General features: G+C 49.9%; 6 protein-coding genes across 6 annotated transcripts; 4 read left to right on the forward strand and 2 right to left on the reverse strand.

Moving 5' to 3' along the window:
* Positions 1-53: 53 nt before the first annotated feature.
* Positions 54-1652, forward strand: N7471_013132 (ribosome biosynthesis protein RRB1; the record flags this gene model as incomplete). The annotated part of the gene is made up of 3 exons (XM_057285851.1): positions 54-249; positions 310-1570; positions 1628-1652. 3 exons carry the CDS (start codon positions 54-56, stop codon positions 1650-1652), a joined length of 1482 nt encoding a protein of 493 aa, XP_057129176.1.
* A 3707-nt stretch (positions 1653-5359) lies between these two features.
* Positions 5360-5563, reverse strand: N7471_013133 (uncharacterized protein; the record flags this gene model as incomplete). The annotated part of the gene is made up of 1 exon (XM_057285852.1): positions 5360-5563. The coding sequence occupies one exon, from the start codon at positions 5561-5563 to the stop codon at positions 5360-5362; it is 204 nt and encodes a 67-aa protein (XP_057129177.1).
* Positions 5564-6050: 487 nt separating this feature from the next.
* On the reverse strand, positions 6051-6293 carry N7471_013134 (uncharacterized protein; the record flags this gene model as incomplete). Its single annotated transcript, XM_057285853.1, has 1 exon — positions 6051-6293. The coding sequence occupies one exon, from the start codon at positions 6291-6293 to the stop codon at positions 6051-6053; it is 243 nt and encodes an 80-aa protein (XP_057129178.1).
* An 876-nt stretch (positions 6294-7169) lies between these two features.
* On the forward strand, positions 7170-7879 carry N7471_013135 (uncharacterized protein; the record flags this gene model as incomplete). The annotated part of the gene is given in 4 exon segments (XM_057285854.1): positions 7170-7250; positions 7317-7511; positions 7528-7590; positions 7628-7879. Coding segments are annotated over 4 exon segments (591 nt in total), but the record flags the coding sequence as incomplete, so codon positions are not given.
* A 531-nt stretch (positions 7880-8410) lies between these two features.
* amdX (putative C2H2 transcription factor (AmdX)) lies at positions 8411-12041 on the forward strand (the record flags this gene model as incomplete). Its single annotated transcript, XM_057285855.1, has 3 exons — positions 8411-8504; positions 8560-11892; positions 11956-12041. The coding sequence occupies 3 exons, from the start codon at positions 8411-8413 to the stop codon at positions 12039-12041; spliced, it is 3513 nt and encodes a 1170-aa protein (XP_057129180.1).
* A 965-nt stretch (positions 12042-13006) lies between these two features.
* N7471_013137 (uncharacterized protein) lies at positions 13007-15403 on the forward strand (the record flags this gene model as incomplete). The annotated part of the gene is made up of 1 exon (XM_057285856.1): positions 13007-15403. The coding sequence occupies one exon, from the start codon at positions 13007-13009 to the stop codon at positions 15401-15403; it is 2397 nt and encodes a 798-aa protein (XP_057129181.1).
* Between the last annotated feature and the right edge of the window lie 255 nt (positions 15404-15658).

Genomic DNA, 15658 nt, shown 5'->3' on the forward strand with positions numbered 1-15658 from the left:
CCCCTCCTCGGTCTCGACACTCTTATAATTAACACTTTTCCACGGATTGCAAGATGTCCAAGAGAAGTGCTGAAGTCGACGAGCACACTGCCGCCCTCAAGGCTGGCGAGCGGCCAATTTCAGACGCCCCAATGGACGAGGCGGGGGAGTTTGAAGACGAGTACGAGGATGAATTCGAGAGTGAAGATGAGATCCTAGAAGCTGGAGTGGATGGTCGCCCAGATGCTGAGCGCGAGGAAGAAGAGAAGGGTTCGTATTCTTTACCTGAACATTCAAGTCTGTTCAACTAACCTTATTTAAATCTTATAGAAGCTATGGATGTCGACAAGGAGACTTTCATTCCTGGACGAACAAAATTGGCTCCCGGAGAGACACTATCGCCCGATCCCTCCACCTACGATATGCTTCACACACTCAGCACACCCTGGCCATGCCTTTCCTTCGATATTGTGCGCGATTCGCTCGGTGATAACCGCAAGACCTACCCCGCTACTGTCTACGCTGTTACTGGTACACAAGCTGAGGGCTCGAAATCCAAAGACAACGAACTCATGGTGCTCAAGATGAGCGGCCTGAGCAAGATGGAGAGGGAGGGCGAGGATTCAGACAGCGACTCGGACGACGATGACATGGGCGAGCCCATCCTCGAGAGCAAGTCGATCCCACTTGGATCAACGACAAACCGCATCCGTACCCACCAGACCCCCTCCCAGTCCGGTGACTACTCCAAGCCCCCGCAAACCCTTACCGCGACCTGGCTCGAGAACTCGCAAGTCGTCATTCACGATGTTACCGCCCACCTTTCCAGCTTCGATGTTCCCGGCACTATTCTTCCCCCTTCGGCATCTAAGCCTCTTTCCACACTGCGCATGCACAAGACCGAAGGGTATGCATTGGACTGGTCTCCGCTCCAGCCTCTTGGAAAGCTGTTGACCGGTGACAACAACGGATTGATCTACGCCACCACTCGCACCGAAGGCGGAGGCTGGGTTACCGACACCCGGCCGTTCACAGGTCACGCTTCCTCAATTGAGGAATTGCAGTGGTCTCCCAACGAGCGCAATGTGTTTGCATCCGCTAGCAGTGATGGTAGCATCAAGGTTTGGGATGTGCGATCCAAGTCGCGCAAGCCCGCCGTGGACGTCCAGGTCTCCAACACCGATGTGAACGTTATGAGCTGGTCTAACCAGACAGCTCACCTTTTGGCCAGTGGTGCCGACGATGGACAGTGGGCAGTCTGGGATTTGCGTCACTGGAAGCCCAATGCCGCGGCGCCTTCTGCTCAGATCACCTCTACCCCCGTTGCATCATTCGACTTCCACAAGGAGCCGATCACCACTATCGAATGGCACCCCTCAGACGACAGTGTGGTGGCTGTTGGCTCTGCAGACAACACTGTCACACTTTGGGATCTTGCTGTCGAGCTGGACGACGAAGAAAGCCGCCAGGCCAACATGGTGGACATTCCTTCGCAACTGCTGTTCGTGCACTATATGGAGTCTGTCAAGGAACTCCACTGGCAGGCACAGATGCCTGGTACGCTCATGGCGACCGGCAGCAGTGGATTCAGGTATGTTGTATTTTTGATAATGAGTTATGAACCAAGCTAACCAGCCCCGTTTTATAGTGTTTTCAAGACGATCAGTGTCTAGACGAAGAAAATGTATCTACGCTCCGACTGAATCGGGAATTTCATGTGCCATGTCTTGCTCATATACCATTCGAATTCTGTGGATTTTTTGCTCCTCAATATCATTATGCTCGGAGTTAGACCCTTTCCTTCAAATGGTTAGGGTGGGTGAACAAAAAGATTTTGTCTTTATATCTGGCATAGTAAATAGACATCTTTACACGAAATTCCTGGGCAGTAGTTCACTCGGCTCCGACTCTTCCATCGCATTCATATGTCAATGACGTTGATATACATTCAGGGCTAGATGATACTTCACATTCAACGGCGGAATTAGACCCAGGCAATTCCGCCTCGTTTGGAGGGGGAGGGGCAATCTGCAATGCAAAACATCAGCAGAGCAGGTGCAGCGGAAAATACACCCATACCAACACTACTTCCACGGGTTTACTCAGATACGTACCGACGTAATTTCATCCTCGCCTCTTCAAAACACAGATCAAATGTACAAGGCGTTAGCAGGGATAACCTGCACCTATGCAAAGTCACTACAAAGGATGGCCCGTGCCAGATCGCCAATGCGCCATTAAATACATACTGCATATTACATACATATGCAGCCTATTATATGGGACGTGACCTAGTACATATCCCATGTACTCCGTAGCTTTTCGGCGCTGAGTTAGCCTGGGGCCGAGTCGGGGTGCGACGAATGAGCCAGTCGCTTCAATGATCCTCCAGGGCTGCGCTGGTTAGTGGCGGGTAGAGTACGAAGTAGCCGCGAATATATTTATTTGTTTATACTAGGTTTTATGTGGAAATAGGTCGATGGCATTTGGAAATACAGAATAGATGAATGGTACAATCCTTTGTATACGTTATATGTTGTAGTCTTGGGGAGGCCTCGGTTGGAAGATCGACCCTGGTTGTGCATTGTGGCGATGTGGGATGTTTTCTTTGCGCTGTCAAAGCGAAAAGACCCACTCGATGTTGCTATGCTGTAGTTATATTGGTCATTCATTGTATGGATATTGGAATGCCATGGCACAAGTACATATGGAGACAGTGGAGTGGATTGATGCTCCAGGTATGACATACATGAATTCGAATGGAGACTGTTGAGCGCATTTTAATGTCAGACAGTTTTAACTGTTGTGCTTGTGTTGCTCGGCTCGAGACATCGGAATCAGTTGAGAAGTATACTGGCGTGTGAATAGTGTCTACAAAGTGCACCTCGGTAGTGGCCGTATACCTGGAAACAGTGTGTATAGCACTACCTAGGTATGTACCTACAAGCTGACTGCATACAACGCATGGTACCTCACGCTAGAAAATCAATCGATCTGATCTACCGGCCAAGTCTGCTCCTATCCAATCCGCTGGAAAAGAGGACATTCAATGCTCCCTCGTCATCGTGCCTGCAATAAATACCGCTAATGCATGCCCGAGCCAGCCCGGTCAATCACATCAGATCTAACTGCTCTTTCGTTTTAGCAGAGCAGCAGAAACAGGCTAAAATAGGTCCTTTGCGACATCGGCTATTCTCCGGTCAAATAAATCTCTCCGATATCAGTCTGGTCCAGCCTCTTTGTTTTCTCTTATCGGAGAATTCGAGCGGTTTATTCCGCCTATCGGTAATTTAATGGTAAAGTAGTCCACATGTACAGATTAATCCTAAATAGTTATCTCGCTACAACCTATCGAGCATATAATGTTACATTCGATGTACTCCGTACTAGATCCAAAACCAAAAATACTAAATATAAACATCCTCATGTCTGATCTTAGCGCTGGATAAACTCCATGACTTGCCACAAATGCTTCTCATTTCCTTGATAAAAAAGCACTGTTCCTGGGTAGGTCCGAACACACTGGTGCACTGACGCACCCGTAGAATTGGCAGCTCCCATCCTGTATGATCCGACCTTATACCCACACTAAACTCTGATCGTCCACGCAGGGACTCGGACCATCCAGTCAGACGGCGAGCTTGAGCGCCTGTCCATGCGCTGGGAAATCCTTTCCTAACTATTACTACTGCACAAGAGGTAGCTGTTGCGATCTGCATCCGATGTAGTATTCCTACTACGTACTATCCGGAGACATAACGTTAGTACGGAGTAGAATACATATACAAACCAAGTACGGTAGTCTGCTTTGATAGCTGTAAGCCGTTATTTGTTATCGTTAATGTACGCTGTAGTCATAATATTCATATCTGGAATAATACTCCGTAGTTTATGTCGTATCAGCCACCTCGTGTTATCACCGGGCCCCATACGTTATCCAGGCACACGGCCGAGAACTACATTGCGAATTAATAATACATAATAAATGCCCGTATTTTTCGTTTAAGGGAGCTTGCGGGAGCTCCACTAGTCTCCGTATCTTCCGCTATCCACTATACTGCTTTATTGTTGCTTGGATTGCGATTGCATGTTTCAAATAAATATGTGGGTGGCCAGTTGATCGTGTGCGACATTGGACACCTTTGATTCTGACCGGTATAATTTTTTGGTCAATTGCCGTTATTCACACCTTGGGTCCTCGTCTCGATGCCCCGGCGCTGATCATCCGTCCACGGCTGTGGTGCCGTCACCCCACGTCTTTTTGCCGCTCGATCTGGAATGATGACGGAGCAGTTGGGGTACCTTTTTATTATTTATTATTTGGTTTCAACAAATTAAGATGCACATAAAAAGTTACAAATATGGTAGGTCGGCTTGATTCAACCGAACCATTCTGGTTCGACTTGTCTGTATTAACGGTTTCATTGTGGACCTATAATGGCAAGAATAGTCGGCCGGTTATTCCCCCCGAAATGCTTTTTATATGTATTTTTTGAGGTCTTCTTAGGTGTATAAGAAAGCGGTAAGAAGCACACTTTGTGCAGACGACTTTTTTTATAATCAGGTACGCAGGCGAGACAGCTCGGAGCCTCAGGAGATTAAACAGAATCATATAGGAGGCGAATGATCAACTAGGCACATCAATATTCTTCTTCAGGCTAATCTGATTACATCGAGGTTAATCGGGAAGGGAAAGTACGATGTATAGACTGTTAAGGTCCAAGCCAATGACACCTTATCTCAGTCTGTACAACATGTATTCTTCACAGGTAACTAATAAACGACACCGGGTAGTGATACCCGGTAAGGAGAAAAACAGAAACAAAAAGGCACGGCTTAAAGTCCGATCAGGGGTGTAAGTTCCGCCATCCCGCGTCGAAGCCACAAGCACTGGCCACTAGGCACCCGTGACACGCAGGGCTAGGATGTGGGCGCTTCGGAGAATTTTTGTGGATATTTTAATAGCTAGACATTGCCTGAGCCGGTGTTTCATCGTCTGTAATTTATTGTCTCAATGAATATTACTGCGTAAAATATGACGGGGTGGAAAAGGCGTATACACCCATGCGTCGCACATATGGTACAGAGATCATCCGCGAAGCGCGGTTAGGCAATAACGTTTGATGGACTCGGCACTCGATGTATGGGCGCTCATTCAAGGATCCCCCTGTTGGCTGGCATACGATGTAGTGACTAGTGTAGTGTCTAGTGTATAGTATCATTGCATGATTAGGGTCAGTGGCGTCTGCCCCTGAGTTGCTGGTGACCGAGCTCATGACAAAGTGATGACTTCTTCAATGTGTTGGACCTGCATCAGGAGATTGGTTGGAGCTGGCGGATGTCCGGGCAAGGCTTTTTCCCAGGCTTGAAATTCGTCTATTTAGGCTAGATGGCATTTACGAACGGCCTCGCTGGGTTGCGTAACATCGTATTGGCTGTGTTCAACCCCGGTGAACTGTGTTTGGGGTTGGGTGTTGTACGATGCTTCAAATCTGTAGGTGAGACATGTCTTTGCTAGAATATCGCCCTGGTTCATCCAAGGCTTTGGGGTATACTCCGTACTCCGTGGCTCGCTGCCGGACATATCGGATTATTGCTCACGGGGTTCCAACACGGCAATTATACTGATGTGGCTAAAGTCCCTTTTCATCTAAACGTGCATAGACGCATGCAGATTATTGGAAATAGGTCGGATGCCTTAGGTATGCCAATGTTCTTAAGGGGAAACTCAGACCCTTGAGTTGCAGCTTATTTGCTCATCCACCTAAGGGATTGGCCAGTGCCATCTTAACAATCCGGATCAACCCAGCATCAACACAGCCTAGAGACAGCTCACTGCGTTGGAGCTATGGAGGGTGGCTTGCGGTACTGCTGTTTCATTTGTCGCTCGACCACCCTTGACTCATCTCGGGTCACCTGCAGCTTCCTTAGACTCGCTCTAGTATGCTAGTTTGACTAGTGCATTGTCCAATCCGGGGGATTCTGCAAAGGAGATGTCCGTGCGACCGAATTGCGAGCCTACAATGTACTCCAATGGCGAAATTCGGAGAAATGAGAGACTATGGGGGAGTTTACAAAGAAACTTTTATTGCTGTGTGACCACTTTCCTCTTCGTCTGCATTCAAGTCAACCTTCCAAGGTTGGAAGGATCCAAAGGCTGTATCAGCACCGAAAAATACTGGATCATCGCCATAACCCCAGATCAGCGATCCGATGGTCGGCTGCACGCCCAATGGGCTTGAGTGTCCATCTTCGCCTTGTTCCGTGCGACCCAAACTCAAAACGGCGTGGCGCAACGTGCGCAGTGAGTCCATACAGCGACGGGATGGGGATTCTAGAAAACGCTCAAGGGGCAGATTCCGGGGAAAGCAAATTAAAAGTCTGGGGGAGCCAAGAACCAAAAAAAGAAAAAGAAAAAGAAAAAAAACCCCAAAAAAAGACCCCATATATTTCCAATGTTTCTCTTCCAAATTTACATCCTGCCATTTGAGACCATGTGCAATAAGGAACCGGAATATCCCTTGCTGGCACGTCCAATTGCAGAACAGCCGCATGTCCTATTCCGTTTTATGTTCTCTCCTGGGTGTTGGGAAAATCCCCCACACGAACCCTTTTTTTGGCTCTCCCCCACAAAAATGGCGCATGGCCTATTCGTTGGCGGATCTTTCCGCTTATTCATACCCGGACACTCCGCCCCGGGGTGGATTCTTTTTGGTCGTAGGTTTCATTTGCTACTCTGTACGGGAGCCTTCCAAGGTTGGAAAGGAGTAAAATGAACATTTGAAATCAAATCAAATCAAATGACTGACACCAGAACCTGTCACGAGGTCTTGCCGCCTACATATTATATCATACTCGTACATATATATTACCATTATATTAAACGTGTATGGGCTTGTTATTCTCAGTAACTCTCGGGCCCACTCCGATACTTCCAGGAGAGAATATTAAATAATTAAATATCACCCTGGGGAATCTGGTTAGTGCAGCCACGTATTCTTTATGTACGGAGTACGAAGTAACCTCAATGTACACTATATAATACCATCATAAGTTGAGTCAATTCTAATGAAACCCCAAATTCCCGAATTCCTTTCTGAAACAAAAAACATTCTTCAATTGCATTCCACATAGCAAAACTAGATGTTTCATGAAAGGGTAAGATAATGCCTAAATAACACAATACTAGTCAAGTCTGGCGTTACGCCGCTAATCCCGAGAGGGCAAGCCAGTGGAGACCAATTCACGCTGATAACCAGAGCCAGGAACTGGTGGGCGTCCAGTAGAACGTGCGTGTCCATAAGATTTAGTCTACGCCGCATTTGGTATCACCCTAGTTAATCGTGGGGACATCATTGGCAGAGACAGTCAGCCCGTGTGTCTGGGATCCACCCTCTGCTCTCTGTATCGGTACCGTCTGCTGGCTTGTCTGTCGCTGGTCTGCTGCGTGGTTGTCTGGGCCTGGCATCGCCCTAGTTGATAGTTGCCTCGTATGTACCTTCGGTGTACCTTTGTCCTCGGACCCCCTTATCGTCGGTACCTCCGCAGTACTTCCTCAGTAATTCCCGGTTAGCTCTCTACCCGCCACTACTGCCACTACCAACGGTGTATGTAAGTACCCTGACCCAGGTACCTCGCTCTGCTCTAGAACGACTCAACTCAACCTTCGGAGGCAATTTCGAACTTCCCAACCACTTCACCTCTCCTAACAACCTCTTATTTTCACCAACTTCGCTTCCCCAGTGTTGTTGTGGTTTCTTTGCTTATCGACAATTGCCTATCTGCACTCCATCGGTTATCTCCGGCTTATCCAACTCCCTCCAAGTTGCGAGATCAATTCCCTCAATGCATGCCCGAGTTTAAAGCATCCAAAGTCACTGCTCTAGCTCCGCCAGTCTGATGTGAGTGATCTGACCGAAGCGCTATCTCCGGGCATCATCCATGTTAGTCCGGTTCGCTGATGTTTCCGATCCCTCCAAACAGACGTCAATACTAGGCTCCATACCCCCCATACTGGTCTCAGGTCCCCATATCCTGCATTTAACCGAAACTCATTCAACACCGTCTTCCGGGCACATAGCGACCTTCGATAGACCGACTGTAATTTCGTTTCCCTTATTGGTGGGTCCCGTTCATCTATCTCACGGCAAGGTTCCTGATAGCCTGCCTCGGTACCTTGGGTCGTTGTGATAGCACCCTCTACGCATCATATGAGACATATGCTGACTTGATGTCATTTGGATGGAACAGTCGTTGATGCGGCACATTGTACAAGTTTGAAACTTCAAATATCGTGCAGACCCGATCTTCGCTCAATCATAAGATTGACGCAACCTCTCTCCGTTAGCAATTTCCCGCACGTCGCAATTACCCCCCACCTCCGAGACCAGTGGTCAACACTCTGGTCGGTGAGGAGTTTTTGAAGACTAGAATGCTATTGGATGCTATGGTCGGACAAGATCGGGACCATAGCCCAAAAGTCGTGGACCTTGCTAGTATCCACGAAATTCCGGGAAATATGCCTGGTGAGTTTGGCTGAGACACTTCCCCTGTGTGCAATTCTTACCCATATATCTGTAGCTCCAAAGGACTCAAAGAAGCAGACCGACCTAAACGGCCAAACGGGTGCCAATGGCAATATCCCGCCCCCTAAAACAGACAAGCCTCGGCCCCACGTCTGCACCACCTGCGGTCGCTCGTTCGCGCGATTGGAGCACCTCAAGCGCCATGAGCGCTCGCACACAAAGGAAAAGCCATTCGAGTGTCCGGACTGCGCCCGGTGCTTCGCTCGGCGCGATCTGCTCCTGCGACACCAGCAGAAGCTACACATGACCACCACACCGTCTTCTCGACCGAGAAACGGTCGCCGTGAGAGCACCGGCGCCGCACCTGGTGCTAACCGTGTTCGCAAGAACTCCATTGCCAATACTTCATCTTCGTCGATGCGCCCGAGGGCTAACACCATCAGCCACGTTGATGGGGCGGCCTTAGGTATCCCCGGTGCCGGTAATCCGTCATCTGCGCCCACTCAATCGGGCCACGCATATCACCCCAGCCTTAGTTCTTCAGTTGGCTCAAGTATGGACTATAGGGGATTCGGCTCTGGACACCCTTCGATGAACGGCCTTTCCAAGATCGAAACTTCCGGGCTTCCCATGGACATGTCCGGAGGACTTCGGACTGCCCCCGTGTATGGGAGCTTTGATACGGGCATCGATGGCATGCTGATGGGTCACGGTAGCACCATCAACCCCGCGCAATTACACTTTGCAGGATCCCCGCAAGGCTTCAACGATTCGCCCTCGTCTCCATTCGGTCACTATCACAATGGACTTCAACCCTCTGCGGATCCCATGATGGATGAAGAGATGCACTTTGACTGGATGAACGGGTTTGACACAGGTGTGGTTATGGGAAATGGCAACGACTCGGTTATTGACGAGTCCTCGCCATCAGCAATGAGCACGGGTAGCCAGAGCGGAATCAGCGAGGCTATGCTGGATGGCCCGAATCGCATTCCCATCTCCAACGGTTGGCATAACCCGTTCCCTGCGCACCACCACCCAGCCAACCAGTTCGCGATCGACTTTTCCCCGACGACATTGAATGATTTGGGGATCCCCCCGGAGACAGTGTCGCCTAAGTCTCTAATGGCCCAGAATCCGTTTTCTGAGACGTATGCCACGCCTCCTTCTATGACCTCGGTCGGCCAGCCCATCATGGGAGGACATTCGCAGAGTATGTTTTCCTCTCTGGCAACAAACGGAGAATCTCCTAATCCTCTCAACGTTCCTTTCCCGAATAGTGCCCTACGAAATGAACATTCACCAGTCTCAACGGATACATTTACAGACTCCACACGACAGGCTCTATTAGCGAGCATGTCGACCCCCACTGGCTTCAATCATCGCAAGTATTCCCAGCCCGCAAGCGGACTTCTAAACAGTCGTGAGTTGTTCGCCCGCTCGACTGGCTTCAACAGCTCCGGTCAACTTCCCAGCACCTCGGACTTGCAGCGGTACATCTCGGCCTACATCACCTACTTCCATCCTCATATCCCGTTTCTCCATATACCTACCCTCAATTTCCAAGCACCCCAGTACACGAACAACCTGCGCACCCCTAGCGGACACCTCAATCTCAGCTCGACCGGCGTCGCTGGAGGCGGGGGTTGTCTGATTCTCTCCATGGCAGCTATCGGTGCCCTGTACGAATACGAATCCGCCGCCTCCAAGGATCTCTTCGACGCCGCAAAAAAAATGATTCAGTTATACCTCGAAGAACGACGAAAGGCCGACATGTCTGCTGCTCTCAATCGTTCACATTCCTCCCGCGATAGCTCCGTACACAATACCCCGCTTTGGCTGGTGCAGGCAATGCTATTGAACGTAATATACGGCCACACCTGCGGTGACAAGACATCTGCAGACATTGCGAGCACGCACTGTGCTGCTTTGGTCAGCCTTGCACGCGCGGCCGAATTGACGCATCATCTGGATCCCAAGAACCTGCCACAAGATCATCTCACCGCTGGTAACAACGGAAATGATTCTCCTGGTGACTCGGAAAACTGGATATCTTCGTCATTTAGTCAACCGAAAGAGCGCCGAGATTGGCTGAATTGGAAGGTTGTAGAGGAGCGGAAACGTACCCTCTACGCTATCTTTGTTCTTTCCAGCTTTCTCGTCTCCGCCTACAATCATGCACCCGCACTCACAAATTCGGAAATCCGCCTTGACCTCCCCTGTGAAGAGGATCTCTGGGCGGCCGAATCACCCCAGGCGTGGAAGCAGATGGGCGGCCAAACAGCCTCGAAGAAGACTCTGTCATTTTCTGCTGCTTTGACGTCTCTTCTGACTGCCAGCCAACGAGAGCAAAATCAATCGGCGAACTTGTTCTACAACTCTGATGATCTGGCTAATTCTGAGAACCGCCCAAGCACTTTCGGCTGCCTGGTGCTCATCTACTCGCTACACAACTACATCTGGGAAACCCGCCAAAGGCACATGGGCCGACAATGGACCGCCCAGGAGACCGATGCTATGCAAGCCCATATCGAGCCCGCTCTACGGGCATGGCAAGCGGCATGGGCCAGCAACCCTGTCCACAGCCTAGAGCGACCGAATCCGTTTGGGGCTGGACCTCTGTCAGCAGACAGCATCCCCCTTCTAGATTTGGCCTATGTTCGTCTGTTCGTCAACCTAGGCCGATGCAAAGAGGCATTCTGGCAACGCGATTGGAATGGCATGGCGGATGAGCTCGCACGCGGCACTGAGATTTTCCAGCACCCAGATGCTGCAATGAACGACGTTGTGGATCCGTCTCTCACGGGTCACCTTGATACGAGACGAGACTCCATCGCCGATCTAGGAGTATCAGATCTAGCTATCTCCAAGACACCGACGCAAGACGAGCCCATGCAGACTCTCTCCAACATCTACAAGATTGGCCAATCCAAACGTGAAAAGCACCTGCGCAAAGCAGCGTTCTACGCGGCGGATTCCATCTCCATGTCGAATCGTCTTGGTAACACCTTTGCCGAGTTCTCGTCGCGCGAACTACCAATCCAGTGCGCCTTGTGTGCTTTCGATTGTGCACAGGTGCTGGCCGAGTGGATCACCACTGTTCAAGAACGGGTGGGCCCCTACCTTGGTATCCTAGGCCGCGACGATGTCGATTTGACCCAAGTACCTGGAGTCATGCTACTAGAAGACGAGGATTGCAAGCTGGTCGATAAGATCAAGGAGATCCTGGGGAGTATCGAGATGAAAATGCAGCGCCAGTTCCAAAATGGGAATTCCATGTCCGCGCTGAGTGCCGTGCAACGGCTACCCAGTCTTGTGGAAGGGGGATACGGATGTAAAATATTGATTGCGACAGCCAGTCTCTTGGAACGAGCTGCTGTCTGGCCAGGTTAGTTTCAGCAATCCTCCGAACCTCCACAAACCAGAACGATTCTCTAACACCCACCCGCAGTGACGAAACTGATGGCCCGTTCTCTGGAAGCCCAAGCCATGCGAATGAAGGAGCGTACCGAGCACTCCGTGATGATGACCCCTTAATGACCACCCCCACCGTCCTCCCTACTACCTTGTTTGAATGTCCAATGTCTGATCCATTCTATTTCCCCCATCTCTCCAACTCTTTTTCCATTCGCGCGCGTGTATCATGAATAAACAATCCAAGGCAACACCCCACCCATCCCACGAAGCATGTGTATCCGCACCAATAACCCGCACCCGTCCCCTCGCTCGGCTCTATTCGCAACATGCGTACCGCCTTTGATACCCTGCTCTGAGTCTTCAATTATATGTGTCATAGACAAATTGCCTCCTCATGTCATGTCATTTCCCCGCTTGCTAGCGTTCTTGCTTTGTTTGTATCCTCCCTGACTGGTGTCCTTGCTGTGGTGTGATGATTGAAGTGGAGTGTGGCCTTTTTTCTCGTTTCTTTCTCATTCTTGACTTGCTGATTTCGGACGAAGGTGAGATCTCATTCTTTCTTTCCTTTTGCCTGTGCGGTGTTTGATTATCCAGAGTTTTACTTCGTGTGAATATGATTTACCTTCTCTTAAAGGGTTGGTGTTATAGTAGTATGTAGACTGCTAGACTGCAATCCATCCAAGGTTATATATCGAAAATTCCTTTGCACATTTCAAGCCATTTTTGGGTAAGCTGTCTGTTTTGTGTTTGTACTGTGAATCACGGAAAAGTACATACTGTTGAACATAGTAGTAACTAGCACATGCTCTGTGCATCGCTCCTACCTATAGAGATGATGACATAATATTTCCCCACTGCTCGTGGGTCTGGAGGTTGCTGGGCATTAAACGCGTTAAGTGGTTTTCGCGTTAGGCACTCAACTCTGGCAGATACATCTGCCTGGTGTCAATCGCATATGGTCGGCCTACCTCTACACCGGAAATGAATACAACCTCAAAGCATCCGCCCAAACCCCCTCCATCGCAGCGTCCGACTGCCTCGGCTTCTCCACCCAACAATTAATCTCCGCTCGAAACTCAACCCCAATGCCCTATCCACGGCCCGTCTCCCCGGTCTCACTCGAAACATGCGTGCCTTCAGAGCTAGATTCAGATGACCTACTCGCCTCGGATGACGAGCTGGATGACGCTGCCCGAGCTGCAAAGCGTCAGCGGGTCGAGAAGTTGGCGGAATCTTATCTGCAGGGCAAACCACTGTTGATCCTCTCTGCGTCGCTGCGAGGCCCACTCAATGACGGATGGGTCAATCCATGGAAGAAGAATAGGACGCGCGGGACTGGCGCACCGGCGAGGGTTTGCCAGATAAATGTCCCCGAGCGGGTGGTTCAGGAGACTGATTTGCGGGCTCCGAAGTACCGAGAGGGTCTATCGGTTAGTACTCGTCGCCCGGAGATTCCTGCGACATCGTGCAATTCTCCTAGGACCTCGGTGCAAAATGGAGACCGTTCTTCGCCCTCTAAATCGCCACGGAGACAATCCAAGGAACCCACCCCGCGCCCGGGGCATACTGGGCAAAATGGAGCATTGCGACGATCTCCCACTAAAACAAAGGAACCGCCGTCGTCAATAGTGGATGATCGGTCAATGATGCCAATGCCGCCTAGGACAGCAGACTGGCTGAAGAAGGATCGGAAGCTCATGAACTTCACCAAGTTCGAACCGCCGAGCTCGCCGACAATATCCATGGCTTCTCGTCAGTCAGATAAAGCTCGTCGACCGATGCCGCGCTCTGTTCAAGTCCAGGTCCCACAGACGCCGGGATCGCCAACAAAATGCCCTCCTGTCAAAACGGTCCCACCGAAGACAGCCCAGAGTGCTCGTGCGAACTGGAACGGGCACCTATCCCCGCAGTCGATTCCATCGGCTGCTTCAAATTCACCCAGGGCCCTTACCGTTCCGAAATTATCACCATTCCAACAATATCAACAGTCTCATTTGTCACAGGAAGCGTCTCTCCGAATCGTTAATTCTTCCTCTCAGCTGCCGAGGTTTGAATATCGGAGGTGGCTCCGTGAACACTCGAGTCAACAGGGGAAGACTTATCCTATGCCAGATGAAAGTATCCTGCAAGAAGAGACCTTTTTGCAGGGCGACAGTCCCTTGAAAGAAAAGTCCATAGTCGATCCCGTACCTGCGAGGCCTAGTCCCGCTAAGGATCAAGCATTGGATCCTGTTGAACCTGAACCTCAACCCTCGGCTCTTGAAGAAATAGTAGTTCACAATGGGGACTCCATGAAGAAAGATGCAAGCCACAGAACTTTGTCGAAAGAAACCAGGTTTGCAGATGAGGAAGACTTCATAGAAGACAATCTTGCGCCGGATCAGGTAGCAGGGGAAGATGTCGCCGGGGAAGAGGCCGCAGCGCAAGATATTGCAAACGAAGAAGATACATCGACATTCCAAAACACAGATATCTCTGGACCAACCGAACAGAACACCTATGATGATCTCACTTCTGCCCAACAAGTGCCAGCACCTTTGGGGGTATCAGATCGGGTAACGTCATTGCACTCGACGGCTTTGCCAAGAGGAGATTCAGGACAAGACTCACCCCCAAGCCCCGATACCCAGCTTTCGACCCAAGCTGCCCTTTTGCATGCCCAGAAGTCTTTTCAAGACGACCTGGACAGTCCCGAATATTATAATCAACATACACCAGATCCGGACCGAGCAGTGCATTCACCCAATGCTTCACTTCACTCAGCAAATGTCACTCCATTCTACCGTCTAGAAGAGTCAATTCGACGTGATCTAGAGTGGAGTTCGAAATCCATGGACAAGGACGGGATGCATGCAATGAGCACGCAATTCATGCTTGATGCAGCTACACCTTTCAATTTCAGCACCGAGCAAGCAGGTCAAGATCGGAGCTTGAAACCTACGAACAGAACTATGACTCAGGCAATGAATACGCAGTTCATGCTCGATGCAGCTACACCCTACGCCTTCAGCACAGAGAAGAGACAGCGTTCATCCCGGCCGGACTCAGGCTCACCTACAACGAGAAACCCCAAGAGAAAAAGGACGGCCAATATCGGAAGCCCCTCCCCTTCTGCTAGGAGTCAATCAGCATCTATCGACAACGAATATCACACTGCGGAATCCCAATCAGGTGATGATGAAGAAAGCCCACATTCAGTGGCCCAACAGTTGGATCACCAATTAACGTACCAATCTACCACAGAGGCGGCGTCCTTGCCCCTCACCCTAGGCGAATCAATGCCAACAACAGGCCAGGATGGACAAGGTGTCCATCAGGGAATGGAGAGTTTCAACCTCAGTCAGGCAATCGCAGATGCTGGTAGTTGGCTTCAACAAAGTTTTGATTTCATGAAGGACAGCGCTCGACCGAGTCAGAATCTCAAAGCGATTCCTACCTCTGACAAGCACCCTTCACCTTTAAACATGGATCTATCTCAATAACGAGAGCTCCTTGATGCTTTTACGACTAAGTTTTTCGCTTCTTGTTCTTTTCACATCTTCCCATGATCCATAGCGTGTTGAAAGCTTCAGCTTGGTAGCGAAGTTGTTTCGGGATCTCATTAGCATATATTGGTACATTTTCTTTTAGCAACACATATTTGTTATGGTAATTGCATGGTTTACATATGTAGACCTGAAAAAAAAGCTACAAAACGCACCAGAAACGAACAATCACTCATTTGGAGTAGCAAAGTA

This window comes from Penicillium samsonianum, assembly GCF_028829775.1.
Source record: "Penicillium samsonianum strain IBT 33392 chromosome Unknown utg000009l_segment0_segment0, whole genome shotgun sequence".
NCBI classification, from domain to species: domain Eukaryota; kingdom Fungi; phylum Ascomycota; class Eurotiomycetes; order Eurotiales; family Aspergillaceae; genus Penicillium; species Penicillium samsonianum.